Raw genomic sequence first — 19,338 nt, forward strand, 5'->3', positions numbered from 1 at the left:
ATAAAGACACCAGACATAACCGAGAAAACACATTTCAGGTAGTTTAATTAAACACCTTGGGCCAGTTCACACAAATATAATTACTGACCTCAATGTTTCTCAACGTACATAGAAACTTTCATGCAGAAACGTCTGTTTTTGATGTCCACAACATGCTTTTTTATCCTTAGTTCCAGTTACTATTCACTACATACAGTATGTCCATATCATTTATTAACAAGTGTTGCATTAAAAAGCTTTAGAAAAAATGGAAAAAAGCATCATACGTGGTAGTTCAGGGAAAAGACTTACTATCTTAGTATTCCATAATGCAGACGGCCTATTATGCTTTTATTAAAATGCATACAGTACGAGATCATTTGTGTATGGGAAATGCAATGTTATTGTTTGCAGGTAAATTACTGAGTGAGTGTCTGTGAATATTGTGCATTAGTATTGTTTTAGTCAGACCAATCATTGTCCTCTAGCTCAGATTCGTCCTCAGAGTCACTGTATTCCACAGCGATGCGGCGAGACAGGATCGTGGCGACATCATTGCCCACCGGTTCTCGTTTTGCCTGCTGTTCCTGCTGCTCTTGAACTTTTTTCAGCTGGATACCTGCAGTACAAACAAACACACACCATCAACAACTCAACTCATTCATTTTCAATGACAGATGAACGTGCGATGTGGGCGTGTCAGGCAACTTTATAGAAGTTTAACTTTCTGCAAATGAGCAAAGAAGTGAAGTCAGTGGCGCTCCCATGATCCATCTCCTGTGAGATACTGTGGTCGAGTGTAGGCGAGACAGAGAAGTTAATGTTACAGGGTTTCACTGTTCTATATGATTCGTTTCTGCCCACATGCAGGGATATAAATAAGAAAAGGATGCGTGGAAAACAGAAATTGTCAGGCGTTTGATTCATGCTTTGACTGTTCGTCTTGTTCATCATATAATGTATTAAGAACTGCTGCAATTTATAGTCAGTTGGGGTCAGTACAATTTTTTTTTTTAAAGAAATTAATACTTTCATTAAGCAAGGATGCATTAAATCGATCAAAAATGACAGTAAAGACATCTACCCATGATCAAAAAACAAGATGTTTATGTGTGAAATACCTATATTCATAACCTAAAAACACTTCATACCCATTCTTATAGCAGCGAGCAGGTCGCTTCGAGCATCGTTCGTGGGTTGGGCCTCATTAGGCACAGAGGGCCGTTTGGGAGTGAGAGATTGGGCTGCACTGGTGGGAGGGGGTGGGGCTACTGGTGGAGGAGGGGCAGCCATTGGTACAGAGGTAGGTGGAATGGGTGGGGCATAGCCAGCGACTGCTCCCATCGGTCCTAGATGGCCTGGTGGCGGGACCGGTCCCATGGGTGGCATAGCAAAAGCAGTTTGTGCTGATGGGATGACAGCAGGTGGTGGAGGCGGTGCCCCAGAATTCATGTAATCCACGCTGTCAAGAGAGGAAGAGGGAAAGAAAACTAAATCATGCTTTTTCACCTCATTTAGCATAAACTGATGCTATATAAATTCAAAAGTAAAAAGTATAACTGTACAGTGAAATCATGAATGGATGTCACAAATTTGTTGACCATTAGGTGGCAGCATTTGTAAATACCTACTGTGGCATTTAAAATATAGACCAAGGGTTTTCAAACTTTCTGACGCCAAGGACGACCAAATCTACCTATCCCCTTACAGAAAGACCCCTGTTCCTAACATATAGGCGCTGAGTCCAAAATCACATACTCTCTTGAGTAGGTACTCATTTTGAATAAGTAATCTACTACATACTAAATTTGCCATGTTGCCATTATCATGTGACCTACCAGCATCAGTTGCGTTGCATCACTGGCAAAAACAAATCCTCACTTCAGAATCTCGGCGGAAGTAGTAGGTCACCCGGATACTTTTTGCCTACTCTTTTATGAGTACTGTAAATTCGGACATACTTATTTTTTTACACACTGTTTTTCGCTTACTATATAGTAGGGAAATATGCGATTTATTGGTTATTAAATGTACAGTATATATATATATATATATTTATTTATATACTGTATATATATGTATGTATATATATATATACAGTATATATATATATATATATATACACACACACTGTACATTTAATAACATTTTTATTTCACAAATAAGTTTTATTTTTACAACATATATTTTAATATTTTAAATATAATATAATTCTGGATAAATTTAAAATCTCATGATTTCTGAACAGTCTTTAGAAAGTAATACTATGTAATAATATTAAGTAATATTATATTAATTATATAAAGTAATATTATCAAATTTGGTATATGTAAAAAAAAAAAAGTTAAACAAATGTCATTAATATCTTAATATCTTATGACATATGATACAATAAAAATCTTACTGATATTACAGAATTTTCCAGAGCATGTCTTAGAATCATTTGTTCAACTTTGTTAATATAACTAATTGATAAATCTAAATAAAAACGACAAACCTGTAGTCGGCAGGTGGGAGGGCCATAGAGCCGTTAATTGTGTTTGATACTGGTGGAGGGGGCGGGGCCTGGTGCGGACGACCCAGTGTGCCAGAACGGTATGCCATAGGCCCACCCCGGTAATCCTGGTCCATGGTCATTTGGGTATGAGCTGACAGGGCCGCCATGCTGGGCGGAGGCCCAGAGTAAGTGTGGGCGTGGCCAGCGTGGTTGGCCATGGAGAGATAACCGTGATCTCCATGATCTCCATGAGACCTGCATGAATTATGAATTAGATTAGATGAAATTGAGTTTATATATGTGCACTTAAGTGCATGTAGCCCATGTTACCTGTGCTCTGGGGACATGATGCCCTCCGTGGAGCCTCCTCTGTGCACAGTGTGGGAATGTCGATGGTCAGGTCTCAGTTCCTTATCGAAGGCCATCATGTTCCATTCCTGCCTGCGGTTTCGAGCTTTTCGCACCTTTTTCACCTCCCTCTGCAGCGTGCCGTCCACACAGCGTCTCTGCTCCTGTTGCAAAGTATCAAAAGACAAGATAAGTTTAATTATTACATATTCGCCTCGTGAACAAACATTATAATAGGTTTTCAGCAAAATGCTGCCTAATGGAACACAGCCAGTCAGAACATATTTGATGTTTAATATACATTTATGTGGAGTAGGAAGTTTGACATATGATATTTTACTGTACACTACAATTTAAAAATTTGGCTAGATAAGATTTTTTAATGTTTTTGAAAGAATTGTGCTGCATTCAGTTGATCAAAAGTACAGTAAAACAGCAATATTGTGAAATAATATTACAATTTTAAAAAATAACTATTTTCCATTTGAATATATTTTAAAATGCAATTCATTCCTGATGGCAAAGCTGAATTTTCAGCATTATTACTCCAGTCTTCAGTGTCACATGATCCTTCAGAAATCATTCTAATATGCTGATTTGTTGCTCAAGAAACATTTCTCACAGTATTTTTGAGGAAACCGTGATCCAGTTTTTCAGGATTCTTGGATGAATAGAACAGCATTTATTTGAAATATTTATAATGTTTGTTCTATTTGTTTGAAATATTTATAACGTATTTGTCACGTTTGATCAAATTAATGCATCCTTGCTGAATTAAAGTATTAATTTCTTTCAAAACATATATATTTCTGACCCCAGCAAAAAAAGGGTGGGACAAAAACTCAAGAAAGAGGGAAAAAGTGAGGAAGAAAAGGGTGTTCAACCTTCTGTCTTCTTTTCTCTTTCCTCTTGTCTTCTGTGTCCTGTAACATCTTCTCCTTCCACAGGTCAAAGAAGTAGGAGGGGTCAGTGTAGAACTTCAGTCCTTCTTTATCATCATCTCTATGGCAACAAAAATGAAAAACACTTCATTTTCGTGATTGATTTTGATTATTCAAAGCTATTTTAAATAATTTCTCTCAATTAATCTCTCAATAAAGCAATGAGTGTGGTAGATTTGTCTCTGAATACATTTATGTAACCATTCCCATTCAGAATGCCAGTTGCTGGATTGCTTTTATGGACCTCTTCAGGGGAGAAAAGGATTTTAAAAGCATCTTGATGCATCTTTTCTGAGTGGCTGCTTTTCCAAAAGTGCTATTAATTGGCCATTAATCATTTATGCAAAATCTCCTAAAACTCTGTTAACCGCGTTCAGCCGAACAGACAGAAAAAGATGAGTCAGAGCGCAGCCACTGTCCCTTGAAACATTCCCTCCACACATTCAGCATTAGATCTGTTTAAGTATTAATGAGTGGCCCATATTCACTACCTTGAGAGCTAGCGTTCCCATGAACTACATCTGCCAGCTTTAAGTATTCATGACTGCTCTATATTCCTTAATCAGACTTCAGATTGACAAACTTCAGAAGACAGATTTAAGGATTACATTCATCATCTTCACATTGTTTTATAAGTACCACTTCTAATACATATTAATGTTTTGGGAAAGGATTAATACATTATTTATTTCTGGTATATTCAATGGTATTTTCTGACCTGTCTAATCTGTCGAGGCAGTAAAAGAATAATGTATAAGTTTTAAGCAAGATCAGGTTTTATGGATTATATGTACAGTAAATGAAATGCTGTATCAGAGATGATTTCCTATTTGCATAAAACTCAGAAAGCGCCTGATGGCTGTGCATGGGATTAAACAGCTGGCTATATATGATTACACAGATGGAGAAAAGACCAATAACAATTTAGTATGCAAATATTACAAAGAATAAGGTTTAATTTAAATTAATAAAGATACATGAAAAATAAAATATTGTAATTATTATTATAAAAATAATACATACATTCATATAATAAATTAAGAATTGTTATAAAATTGTTTATACATTTTTAAAAAACGACTGAACACCAAAGACTGACATTATTTGTATTATTTATTATGTTAAGTTTTATTCATTGGGACTGTGCTTACAGTTTTTACTATACTTGTGGGGACATTTAGTCCTCAAAATCTGACCCAAACATGAATAGACACATACCTGTAGGGTGAGAGAATATTAAGAGGAGGTGGTTTATCACTCAGATTGTACATCTCTGTCACTGGGATCGGTATGCTGCTCTTGGACACCACCTTCTGGTCCTGTACAGTAGAGCTTTTAAAAGCCTTCCTCATGTTTATGTCCTGAAGAGAGACTGCACAGGGTGAAGGAGAGAGAGAGAGAGATTGATTACACCTGCGCTCCAGAGTGTGTAAAGTAAACTCCAGTATTGATCTTTTAATTGAAAAAAGAGATGTGAGGACACGCTTTGGTCTGGGTAAAAGAGATGTGGGGTGCACAAAATTTTTGCATTATTTATTTTTTTGTTGATTTTCGGTTTGGAGGAATACAGTGGTATTGATCTCACACTGGAGCCATGTAACCTCAGAGATTTGTTTTAGGACAAATTGAGATGCCGATGGCCGCCGTGTATTGAAGGATGACCCTGAGCCCTTGTTTCCCAGAAGCAGACTCACCCTCCTCAACTGTGGAGTCCAGCTGGGTGACCTTGACGGCAAGTCGGTCAATCCGATCCTGCAGAGAGTTCGCCCGCAAATAGAACATGTTTGCCTCGTTGAAGAGTTCTCCGAATATGTCTTCAGCATGTTTACCTTTGAGATAAGAGGAGAATAAGGTTAATAAGGAATAAGGAGAAGAAGGAAAAGTTTCATTTGTGAGGAAAACAGATAAAGATAAAAAAAAGGGAAAATATATATATATATATAAAATATATATTTTATGGCTCCTGTCTGCCTCGCTGCTCAGATTGGTTTGCGTCTGTAACTCCGTATAGCTTTGTTTTGAATCTCTTACTTTTATTCATTGTTGCTTATTTTTTTATTACCGTATATGTAATATTGCCTATCACACTAATCTGACGTCGCTAGCTTGTAATATTTGAATCTAAATCGCTGTTACAACGCATTTGCATTTGCAGCGCTAGCTTGTCAACTTGTTAACAGTCGCTCGCGCGCTCCTTTTTCAACGCGTTCTTCAAACAGCTGTGGTAAGTCGGATCAGTCTACAAACACGGTGAGTCATGTCATCCTCTCCCAGCATTGCTACCTGTTCCATTTGCCACATGTTTACCATAGCTCTCTCTGTCAGTGATGAGGGATTTACATGTCATAAATGTAGGGAAATAGTCAGGCTGACAGAGAGAATCTCAGAATTAGAGACACGCATCCAAACTTTAATCGAGGATAGTAAGAATGCAAGGGCTTCAGATACTGTTTTGGATGCGACTAGCTTAGTGAACTCTGTACATTGTTTGGTTCCGGCTGTAGAGCCCGTGCAGCAGGGCACTTGGGTAACGGTGAGGCGGCCTAGCCGCGAAAAACACCACTCTTCCGTTCCAATAAGAACATCAAACAGGTTCTCCCCACTCAGTGATACACCCACTGAGAATCCTGTTGAAAGTGCCCTAGTTATTGGCGATTCTATTACACGGAACGTGAAAATAGAGACACCAGCCACCATAGTCACATGTTTGCCGGGAGCCAGAGCACCTGACATCAAAGCAAATTTAAAAGTGCTGGCTAATGCTAATCGTAAATACTCTAAGATTATTATTCACGTCGGCACTAATGATGTTCGACTTCGCCAGTCGGAGATCACTAAAATTAACATTAAAGAGGTGTGTGAACTCGCAAGTACAATGTCAGGAGAAGTAATTTGCTCTGGCCCCCTTCCTGTTCGTCGGAGTGATGAGATAGTTAGCAGATTATCATCACTCAATGGCTGGCTGTCTAAGTGGTGTCCGCAAAATAATATAGGTTTCATAGATAATTGGAAAAGTTTTTGGGGCAGACCTGACCTGTTAAAAAGAGATGGTATTCATCCCTCCCGGGATGGTGCTGCTCTTCTCTCTAGTAATATGGCACATAGTCTTAGAACTGAAACATGACAAACTGGGGCCCAGGTCAGAAAGCAGCAGACAAACTGGCTAAACCGACCGTCTGCTAGCTGCCTCACGTTACAGAAGTCAGAAAATTCAGATAACTCTCAACACATAGAAACTCTTACACCTAGATATTTTCAAATAGAGACTGTGTCTGTACCCCGAATTAGTAAAAACAAAAAACTTCCAAACCCATTTAATGGTAAAAATTTAATTGATGTTCAACAAATAAAAAATAGAGATAATAATGCTAAACAAATGATAAAACTCGGGTTGTTAAATATTAGATCCCTTTCTTCAAAATCACTTATTGTTAATGATATTATCAAAGATAATAATCTAGATGTGCTGTGTTTGACAGAAACTTGGCTAAAACCGGACGATTACATTACTTTAAATGAGTCTAGTCCTCAAGGTTATGATTATCGACACAATGCCCGTCAGAAAGGCAAAGGGGGAGGTGTTGCTGTAATCTATAGTAATATTTACAGTATTAGTCAGAAGTCTTTCAAATATAATTCCTTCGAAACTATGGTACTTTACGTAACATTATGTAAGTTGACATTTGTGCTGGCTACTGTATACAGGCCACCAGGACACAATACAGACTTTATCAAAGAATTTGCTGACTTTCTATCAGAGTTAGTACTAGCTGCAGGTAAAGTCCTTGTTGTTGGTGATTTTAATATTCATGTAGATAATAAAAAAGACGCATTAGGATTGGCATTTGCAGATATTCTAAACTCTATTGGTGTTAGACAACATGTGTCAGGACCCACTCATTGTCATAATCATACTTTAGATCTAATATTGTCACATGGAATCGATATTGATGCTGTTGAAATTCTGCAGCAGAGTGACGACATCTCAGATCATTATCTAGTCTCGTGTATACTACATTTAGTCAAGGCGGCTAAACTGCCTCCATGCCATAAATATGGTAGAACCATCACTTCTACCACTAAAGATTGCTTTATAAATAATCTTCCTGATCATTTTCATCGCCTTAGCATACCAGACAGCTTAGAAGACCTCGATGTTGCAACAGAAACTATTGCCTCTGTCTTTTCCAGCACATTAGACTCAGTTGCTCCTTTGCGTTTAAAAAAGATTAAGGAAATTAATCCAATGCCATGGTACAATGACCACACTCGGGCCCTAAAGTTAGCAGCCAGAAAAATGGAGCGCAGCTGGAAGAAATCAAAACTAGAAGTATTTCGTATTTCGTGGAGAGAGAGAATGATTGAGTACAGAAAGGCCTTAAAATCTGCTAGATCTGCCTATTTTTCAAAACTCTTAGAAGAAAATAAACACAACCCTAGGTATTTATTTGATACAGTGGCTAAATTAACAAGAAATAAAGCTTCAACTTCTGATGTTTCCAAAGAGCACAGCAGTAATGACTTTATGAACTTCTTTACTTGCAAGATTGATAATATTAGAGAAAAAATAATAACCATGCAACCGTCTACTACAGTATCGTGTCAGATAGTGCATTGTAGTGTCCCTGAGGAAAAATTCAATTCATTTACTGCTTTAGGAGAGGAAGAATTGTCTAAACTTGTTAAATCATCAAAATCAACAACATGTATGTTAGACCCTATACCGACTAAGCTATTGAAAGAAATGCTTCCAGAGGTCATAGACCCTCTTCTCAATATCGTCAATTCATCTTTATCATTAGGATACGTACCAAAAACTTTTAAGCTGGCTATTATTAAACCTCTTATTAAAAAACCACAACTTGATCCTAGAGAATTAGTCAATTACAGGCCGATCTCAAATCTCACTTTTCTGTCAAAAATACTAGAAAAGGCAGTATCATCACAGCTATGTTCCTTTTTAGAAAGAAATGGTATCTGTGAGGATTTCCAGTCAGGATTTAGACCGTACCATAGTACTGAGACTGCTCTCATTAGAGTTACTAATGATTTGCTCTTATCATCAGATCGTGGTTGTATCTCTCTATTAGTGTTACTGGATCTTAGTGCAGCATTTGACACTATTGATCACAATATTCTTTTAAATAGACTCGAAAATTATGTTGGCATTAGTGGAATTGCATTGTCATGGTTCAAATCATACTTATCTGACCGTTATCAGTTTGTAGTAGTAAACGAAGACATGTCATATCGATCACAAGTTCAATATGGAGTACCACAAGGCTCAGTACTAGGACCGTTACTGTTCACTCTGTACATGCTACCCTTGGGAGATATCATTAGGAAGCATGGCGTTAGTTTTCACTGTTACGCTGATGATACTCAGCTCTATATTTCTTCGCGCCCTGACGAAACTTACCAATTCACAAAATTAACGGAGTGCATAGCTGATATAAAAAATTGGATGACCAGTAATTTCCTACTACTAAATTCAGAAAAAACAGAGATTCTAATTTTTGGACCAAAAACTTCTTCACGTAATAACCTAGAATATTGTCTAACACTTGATGGCTGCTCTGTTAAGTCTTCGTCGTCAGTTAGGAACCTAGGTGTGCTCTTTGATACCAATCTTTCATTTGAAGGCCATGTTACTAGCATCTGTAAAACCGCATTCTTCCATCTTAAAAATATATCTAAACTACGACATATGCTCTCAATGAAAAATGCAGAACAGTTAGTTCATGCGTTCATGACCTCAAGGCTAGATTACTGTAACGCTCTACTGGGTGGTTGTTCTGCTCGCCTGATAAATAAACTACAGCTCGTACAAAATGCAGCAGCTAGAGTTCTTACTAGAACCAGGAAGTATGACCATATTAGCCCAGTTCTGTCAACACTGCATTGGCTTCCTGTTAAACATCGTATAGATTTTAAAATCTTGCTAATTACTTACAAAGCACTAAATGGTTTAGCTCCCCAGTACCTGAGCGAGCTCCTAATTCATTATAGTCCTTCACGTCTATTGCGATCTCAGAATTCAGGCCAGCTGATAATACCTAGAATATCAAAATCAACTGCAGGTGGTAGATCCTTCTCCTATTTGGCACCTAAACTCTGGAACAATCTTCCTAGCATTGTTCGGGAAGCAGACACACTCTGTCAGTTTAAATCTAGACTAAAAACGCATCTCTTTAACCTGGCATACACATAACACATTACCAATTTATATTTCCAAATCCGTTAAAGGATTATTAGGCTGCATAAATTAGGTCAGCCGGAACCGGGAACACTTCCTATAACACCTGATGTACTCGTTACATCAGAAGAAGAATGGCATCTACGCTAATATTAGTCTTTCTGTTTATCCCGAGGTTCACCGTAGTCAACCGGATCCGGGCCGTATCCAGGTGAGACCAAGGACCTGCACCTTGACACGACCACAACGCAGCCCTGAAGTATCAGCAGAGATTGAGTCAACTAGATCATCCCCTGTGAAGGCCTCATCGACACGACAGCCACGACACAGTTCCTCAACAACCGTCCATACCGGCGTGATGAATACGATCCTCAATTGGATGGAACTGAAATAAATACTTTTAATGTTGCGATCCTATTGGACTTATGATAGCAACCTGAATTGTAACAAAGCACTGTTGGCCAGAGGAGAACTGGCACCCCGACTAAGCCTGGTTTCTCCCAAGGTTTTTTTCTCCATTTTAACACCAATTTGCCACTTGTCTGCCACCTGATGTCACCTGATGGAGTTTGGGTTCCTTGCCGCTGTCGCCTCTGGCTTGCTTAGTTGGGGACACTTGACTTGACATTTTGATATTCAACAGTGCTTTTGATCTGCCTGCATTGACACTATTCTTTAAGAGCTGCTGTGCAGTCAAACAATGTACCAGTTATCAATGTAAAGCTGCTTTGACACAATCTACATTGTAAAAAGCGCTATATAAATAAAGGTGACTTGACTTGACTTCATTGACAATCCTTGGTCCTTGGTAAACAAGTACACTTTCAACAAAACTTTATAAGGGTCAAAATTGTTTGTTGTGGTGTAAATGACAACACAAGTGGCAAAATTTGTGTAAAAATTTATACAAATAATTTCCGCACAATTTTGCTTAAATTATATTTTTTATATTATCATTTTAAAAAAATGTAACAATTCATATATTTTTAATTTTTTCTTATATTTAATGCTGAAAGTCTAGGTTTGAGACCTATAAAATAGCATTACATTAAAGAGAAAATTAATCATGGTAATACGTTTCAAAGACTTTCAATTTTTTTTAAATATTATTATAATTTTAATAATAACTAATTACAATATTATTATAATATATTAAATATATAACAACATATATTATTATGATACTGATAGTAACATAACTAAAATAATTAACTAATAATAATTTAATAATTTAAAATAATATTTATTTAATATAAACAATAGTTACATAAAGTGCCCATAGTTGATTAATTTATATAAATTATTCATTTTATTCATAGTTATATCAGCATGTGTTTTATATATATATATATATATATATATATATATATAAATTAACTCTATAAAAATCTAGCTTTTTTCTGTATTTAAATATGAGTTTTTACATGCATAACATACAGCAAATACAGAACATTAAGGACAGAAAATATAAATGAGCTACATTTACATTCTGCTGCTGTTCAAGAAAACAAGGTGGAGAAATGTTTAAAAGAAAAACAAAGAATACACTTAATTTTTTTAATACCTCAACTGAGGCTATTAATAACTGTCATGTTAAACAAAAGCACACAGGAAAATATTTACAGGAAGGAAGAGTGTCTGTTCCTTACAAATTCCTGGCTTATGACCCAGTGCACACACACACACATATATACACCACAGATCACGTACATACACTTCCTACAAGAGTACTACACCCACCAACACATGAAAAGCATGTTTCCAGACATGCACAAACTATTTTTGTCTCACGCACACATCGTCTAAAGCTTTCCCTTCAAGTCCACTGGGCTGTCATTTATATTTAATCCACACAGCTGCTACTGAAAGGCCGATTCCTTCTACAGGCATCCACTAAACAGCACTAGCAGAGGCACAGTAAAGACACTTCAGGGGATTTCAGGGGTCAGCTGGGGAGTTATGGAACAGGTGGATGAAAAAAAGAACAGAGGATGGATGGATGGGCAAATCAGTAGCTGGATACACAGAGAGAGACTTGCCGATTCAGAGGACATGTTTTCAAGATAATGGTCTTACATAATACAGACTGAGAGTCCCGTGAGTCAAGAGGAATTATTATTAAGAAGCTTCTCTCCAGCATCGTGAGCTGAAAATACCACTGGACCACTAAATTATAGACCACATAGAATGGAAATACAAACCAAATGTTTAAAATGAATAAGAAATGGAACTTTTAGAGTAATGTAATGGCATTTATAGTAAAAGCAAGTAACAAATGTGAGTGCGAAACTTGGTTTGGTGGCTGGTTCCCAGGGTGTTGCTATGTGGTTTTGAGTGGTTGCTACAACTACGTTCTTTCTTGTTGGTTATATACTGGCCCAAGTAAAAACGTAAAGGGGGGTGGGGTCCAGTTAGGACGATTCCAGTGACTCTAAACAGAGAGAGGACACCCCCCAGAACACGATCGCCTCAGGGACCCAGAAATGGTCCGGGGGGCCAGATACCACATCTAGCACAACTTTTGCGACAAAATAACCGAGAATTGTCCCCAAATGTTGCTAAATCTGAAAAAAAGGGTCTTTATTACAGTATAGAAACCATAAAATATATTTTCTGCCTTATAAAATCCATGATGACTTAATGCACAAGTGTTTGTAGTATATAAACTAATCATAAAATTGTCATTAGAAAAATATAGGAAAAAATATTATAGAATACAATTGATTGGTTATTATTCAGGAGTGTATTTGATTTCTCAGCCAGTTAAAGGATTAGTTCACTTCAGAATTAAAATTTTCTTGATAATTTACTCACCCCCATGTCATCCAAGATGTTTATGTCTTTCTTTCTTCAGTCGAAAAGAAATTAAGGTTTTTGAGGAAAACATTCCAGGATTTTTCTCCATATAGTAGAGTATTAATGGGGTACAACGGGTTGAAGGTCCAAATTGCAATTTTAATGCAGCTTCAAAGGGCTCTACATGATCCCAGCTGAGGAATAAGGGTCTTGTTTAGCGAAACGATCAGTCATTTTAAAAAAAAAAATGAAAATTGATATATTTTTTAACTACAAATGCTTGTCTTGCACTAGCTCTGTGATGCGCCACACATTACATAATTACGTTGGAAAGATCATGCATGACGTAGGCGGAAGTACCGCGGTAGGGCGAAAAACTCCATCTCATTTTATCCTCCGACTTCAAAATCGTCCGACATCATTGTTTTACCGTTTTTGTAAAGGTCATTTGACTTAGTCTTTGCACGATCGCTTTGTAGACTATGGATCGGTACTTCTGCCTATGCCACGCGTGACCTTTGTAACGTGATTACGCAATGCGTGGCACATCGCAGTGCAAGACGAGCATTTGTGGTTAAAAAGTATATACATTTTAATTTTTTTGTAGAAAATGACCGATAATTTCACTAGATAAGACGTTTATTCCTCGGCTGGGATCGTGTAGAGCGCTTTGAAGCTGCATTGAAACTGAAATTTGGACCTTCAACCTGTTGGGCCCCACTGAAGAAGACTATATGGAGAAAAATCCTGGAATGTTTTCCTCAAAAACCTTAATTTAGAAAGAAAGACATAAACATCTTGGATGACCAGGGAGTCGAGTAAATTATCAGGAAATTTTAATTCTGAAGTGAACTAATCCTTTAAAAGCAAGAGATAAGAAAAAACAAAACCTGTCAATTAGACAAATGTCGGGGGGAAAAATGGTATCACATTTGACATTTCTGTCCCTCTCACTTCTGAGATGATGGCTACACCCCTGGTCCTTAGTAATTCTAATTAGCTTAATTCAACAACAATAGACACTAAGTCCCTAATTAGCCAGGTAAACATGCGTGTTAAAGAAAGAAAGGAACGAGGTAACTTACTGAGACTGCTGAGTTGACGTATGATGGCAGAGAGCGTGTTGTTCATCACACACTCCAGCTCGCTGCCGATGCCCTCCGGTAACACCCCGCGGCACAGGTGCCTGGGCTCAATGTTTCTCTTCACCAGCGGCATTACTGACCGTTATACAGCCGCAGCGCGCTCTACCTGTCCAGACAAAGCACAAACACTGTATTTAAAATCACACACATGTGCACAGACTACTGCTGAAGCATGAAGGCAAGGTCCATCTATCATGTTTACTCAGTTTTCAACTGTATTTGGATGAAGCTCATATTATATAACAGACACCCACACATCGAGAGAGAGTGAACGTTCAAATGAAAATGGGACAGTTGGAGATCAAGAAAAGGGAACTGAGTTACTCAGATTTTGGTTAACCCTCTTACACTAGCCAAAACCTACACTGACCTGTGACTCTGAAATCACACTCCTAACGTTCAGCACAAATGAAGCTCAATCCATCCCAACACAAACAGAAACACAGACTATAACTCCCTCCACATGCAGCCTAGTATGGCAGGATTACAAAGCATTAAGAAAAGAAGATACAGTCAAAGTAATCCTGTTCATCATCCGAGCTGCCCAGCTGTAGATCAAAGGACAAGAGTTGCAAACTGATCATTTGTTTCCATATTTCTACTGATTAAAGAATTCTGAAAAAAAAAAAAAAACATATCACAGTTTCCACAAAAAACAAGCAGCACAACTGTTTTCAACAGTGATTATAATAAGAAATGTTTCTTGTGCAGCAAATCAGCATATTAGAATGATTTCTGAAGGATAGTGACACTGAAGACTGGAGTAATGATGCTGAAAATTCAGCTTTATATCACAAGAATAAATTACATTTTAAAACATATTCAAATAGAAAACAGTTACTTTAAATTGTAATAATATGTTTACAATATTACTGTTTTTACTGCATTTTTGATCAAATAAATGCAGCCTTGGTGAGCATTAAAGACTTCTTACAAAAACATATATAATATAATATAATATAATATAATAGTTAGAATTCCCTGTAGATTTAATTCTTATTAATTAGTTATTCTTATTACTTATCCCATATTACCTTTTTCCCATATTGTCTCTGCACATCGTTATATCATAAAAAATATGTAAAGAAAAAAAAAAAAAATATATATATATATATATATATATTAGATTATATAAGATTTTATATAAGATTGCAAAAACAGAACCATAATAAAAAAGTTGATTTACTGAATATGAAGTTCAGTAATGTAAAGTAATGAAAATATTATCTTTTATGTAGTTATTCATGTTAAATACAGTCTATGGTGTTACTGATGCAAAATATTGCTTGGCATGCAAAACAGACAAATCATATGATATAATATTACCCCATTTTATCCACAACATGTCTATGTATGGCACAAAAAATGTGCCTTTCCATTCTCCTCGCTCACATAAGGAGCCTAACTAAGCCATGTCATCTGGTTCAACTGGACGCCATGACAGAATGCTCCCATCTGTGGAAGAATAACCCCCACATTGATTGGCCAGCTGAGAGGCCATCTGCTGTGTGATTGGTTAAGGGGGGGGGTTGAAATTCAAAGATTAGGGACAAGAACAAAGGGATGGTGAGACAACATCTCAGAGGTCATCTTATCTGCCTGTTTCCCTGCTTCCTGTTTTCCAGCTCCACACCCAGCTCTCCACTTCCTGTTCCTCTCTGTGTCACATCTCTGACTTCCTGTCGTCCCAAACAGCCAGAACAATGATGCAGTTGGGGTGTGAAGAAAGTTTCACTCACACACAATCACAACACTTAAAAAATAACTGCGATGTATCCGCTAAGAAAGTTTCACTCACACACAATCACAACACTTAAATAACTGCTATGTAACTGCTTACTTCCTCCCATTTCCCGCTTGTACAATATAAACAACTATGAATACAACTACACACACATTTCAAATGTGTATGTATATATATATATATATATATATATAATGTATTAAATGCAGCTGAAAGACAGCTAAAAGCATTATTAAACTACTCAAAATATTTAACGTAAACTCAACATTGACTATGACAGAATTATTATTTAGTATATGGTAAAAAATAGCAGAATTCCGCAAAATGGATTTGTATGGTGAAATGGAGAAGGGAGCTAAAAAAAAAAATTTAATTAGCCAAAACATTTAATAAATGTTCATGCAGCACTGTGAATGATGTTTATATAAATCCTATGTAATTTAATTTCATACGGACCTGCATATAACACATTCAGAAACCTTAAAGGGTTAGTTCACCCAAAACTGAAAATTATGTCATTAATTACTCACCCTCATGTTGTTCCACACCCGTAAGAGGTTCGAAACTTTACGAATTGTTTGTTTCGAATCAGTGGTTCGGAGCATGTATCAAATTGCCAACATCACGCCCCCCAGTGGTGAACCATTGAAATTTCAAAACACTTATCACATAACGAAGACTCGTTTACTGAAATCACGTGACTTTGCCAGTTTGATACGCACTCCGAATCACTGATTCGAAACAAAAGATTCGTAAAGCTTCATGAAGCAGTGTTTTAAAAATCGCCCATCAGTAGATATTGTTGAATTTTTTTGGCGCACAAAACGTATTCTCGTCGCTTCATAACATTAAGGTTGAACCACTGTAGTCACATGAACTGTTTTAAATACATCTTTAGTAGCTTTCTGGGCACTGAAAGTGTAAATTATCTTGCTGGCAATACAGGCCTCACTGAGCCATTGGATTTGATCAAAAATATCTTAATTTGTGTTCCGAAGATGAAGAAGGTCTTATGGGTGTGGAACGACATGAGGGTGAGTAATAAATGACAGAACTTTCATTTTGGGTGAACTAATCCTTTAACAATGACTGTGTATTACACGCATAAGCACTGTAGTTTGTTACCATTTACTATAGTAACTGTACAAGTTGCCACAAAGTCCATAGTTCTTACACATCGCCTGCCAAACCTGTTCACTTTCCCTTTAAAAGTGAAAACGATAAACAAACAGCCCCACGCTTTGACCTCACTGCAAATATGCTATGGGGCCTCACACATGCACTCAGACACTGCTGTTGTTGTAGTCTAATGAGGAACATGTCTGCGAGTGTTGTAATGTGTTCATTAAGTAAGCGCACTATCTCTCTATGGCATTGTAATTCTGCAGCGCACGGCAGTATGGACACAACCCACACTAATTACATAGTGCATTGAATTAAGACCGCGCCAGGAGGGGGGCCAGAGACACAGCGGAGACAAAGAGACGAGAATGTGAGTCTGAGTGGCATGAAAAGCAGTTTGTGAGATAGTTACACAGGAAACAGTTTCAGTTGGGAAGAACAGATCCAGAAAGAAGGGACGGGCAAAGAGTGAATGAGTGAAAAAGTACGAGGGAGAGAGAGATGATGGGGGAGGGAGAGTGGCAGGGGACCTCAGGGAAGCCACTCTGAAAGGTTCTCGGGACAATAGCCCTCCGTTCACACGGCAACAGAGGAGCTCTCCCATGCATGTTCTGTTCCCTCCCCCAACCCCGTTACCCCCGCCAACCCACCCTCTTGGTCTTCTTCAAATAAAAGAAGCACTCCTGCCTCTCTCTCTCCTTTCAGCGGCCTTCTTTTTCCATAAGTCTGTGCCTACTCCAAAAACCACACACATATAGAGCACTTCAGACAGACAAAATAATACAAGCACATTTTGGGATGCTGGAACAACAAGCACGGATACAAATAAATAGTGTGCATCACAGCTGTTTACAGCCCCATCAGTGCTGCTGACAGGCTTTGAAGTCCATCAGACCCATCCCGTGACCACAGGAGGCCACATCCTGTCCAAACTAACAAGGGAGACACGCATCCACTCCCTAAACGCTCTTTGAAACGCAGGACGGCAATGCATTAGCTATTCATAACTGAAGTAAAGCGCATCTCTGCGCGTAAGACTACATTAATATTTCAATACGGATCACGTCATACATGATGAAGGTTGGTGAATGTCACGAGCCAGTGGTTCTGTGAGATTTCTGCGTAACGTAACGGCTGGGTTTATCTTAAAAAGCTCCAAAAGCTTTTATTATTATTATTTTAACACTTTCGGGTGGAATTAATTAAGTTTCCGGTTTTGTTAATTACTAAACACTTGAAAATGGAAAGTGGCTGAATTCTGTTATGTATTATATTCTCTGATAACAGTTTGCTAACAGAGCAGTCTTTACAGTGATTATGTGTATCTGATTAAAAATATATAAACTTTTTTTATGTATTTTTCTTAGGAAGACATGTTCTTATACGTCACGCAACGCTTGTTATTATTATAACAATGTTATTATCATTATTATTAACAGTAATGTTAATAAGTAGAATACACACTAAAAATAAAACAACAACAATAATAGGACATATTCCCGCTATTAGTTACAAATAAATAAACAAGAATCAAAATAAACTCACCACTAAAGAAACCCAAACCTCACGTTCCACTTATTACATAAAGCTCGATAAACAGTAAATATAACAAGTGCAATATGACAAAATAACTACATTAGCGAAGATAGGTAAATGTTTGATGCTTACCAAAAGTGAATTTTGAGGAAAATTATATTCGCTCACATGTCCAGGCTTTCAGCGGTCCGGATTGCCATCCTGTGTCTCCATCGGTCCATCTGACCATTCCAAACAATCCGCTCGGGGCGGGGCATGTTGGGTTGTTCGCACCAATCAGCATTTTAGAATAAGAATTTAACGCGCCACCATTTGTCACACTCAGCCTATCAGATGCGAGGCTGAGGATGATTGACAGAGAATCGCCGGTCGTAAAGCCACAGGGCGGTTGTGTGAAGGCGGGCTTTATCTGGGGATATTAGATGGGCTTTAAACACACCACAGAAAAATACTTCATAAAACTTAGGCTACTTATTATAAAAGAATAGCTAGAATTGAAGACTGAATTGCATTTTAACAAACGTTTTGAACTGGCACTTTCCACAAATAGGGTATGAGATACGACAGCAAATATTGACCCTGGGTGGTGGGTGGAGGGGGGAGTGTTGATTAAAAATGTTGATTTATTGTTACCAAAACCGGGTCAATAAGTTTGAACATACTTTAAAACACTGATTGATTTGGCTTCAAGCAATAAACACAAAATAGTCTAATTTAAGCAGTCATTCAGCAGGGGTTATTGGTTATTTAAAATTAGTTAATAAAATAATGCGCCAAAAATTAAAATAATTAAATAAACATCAATTCAATACACTAAAATAGACTACAGTGTTATGCACAAACTAAAATAGACCTCTGAAGTGCGACAGGCCAAAATAAATTTGGGGGGGGCTAATTTTACTATAGATAAAGATAAAAAAATGAAACGTGTGACTTATAATTCCTATAAATATTATTTATAGGATAATAATAATATTCCACAGTACTTTATTTATTTAATAAAGTCATGGGAACATGGCAATTGCACCAATTAC

The 19,338-nt window shown here is 37.4% G+C and overlaps 1 protein-coding gene across 2 annotated transcripts; it reads right to left on the reverse strand.

Moving 5' to 3' along the window:
* Nucleotides 1-28: 28 nt before the first annotated feature.
* Nucleotides 29-18,566, reverse strand: wasf3b (WASP family member 3b). Of its 2 annotated transcripts, none has more exons than XM_051882257.1 (9): nucleotides 18,437-18,566; nucleotides 13,843-14,008; nucleotides 5,460-5,594; nucleotides 4,984-5,137; nucleotides 3,709-3,826; nucleotides 2,807-2,988; nucleotides 2,477-2,731; nucleotides 1,131-1,441; nucleotides 29-598 (listed from the first exon to the last, which is right to left on the reverse strand). In XM_051882257.1, exons 2-9 carry the CDS (start codon nucleotides 13,973-13,975, stop codon nucleotides 441-443), a joined length of 1,446 nt encoding a protein of 481 aa, XP_051738217.1. In that variant the 5' UTR covers nucleotides 13,976-14,008; nucleotides 18,437-18,566; the 3' UTR covers nucleotides 29-440. The 2 variants fall into 2 exon arrangements, with proteins under 2 accessions (XP_051738217.1, XP_051738218.1); XM_051882258.1 differs by having other exon boundaries at nucleotides 18,473-18,552.
* Between the last annotated feature and the right edge of the window lie 772 nt (nucleotides 18,567-19,338).

The sequence above is a fragment of the Ctenopharyngodon idella genome, chromosome 23, assembly GCF_019924925.1.
Source record: "Ctenopharyngodon idella isolate HZGC_01 chromosome 23, HZGC01, whole genome shotgun sequence".
NCBI classification, from domain to species: domain Eukaryota; kingdom Metazoa; phylum Chordata; class Actinopteri; order Cypriniformes; family Xenocyprididae; genus Ctenopharyngodon; species Ctenopharyngodon idella.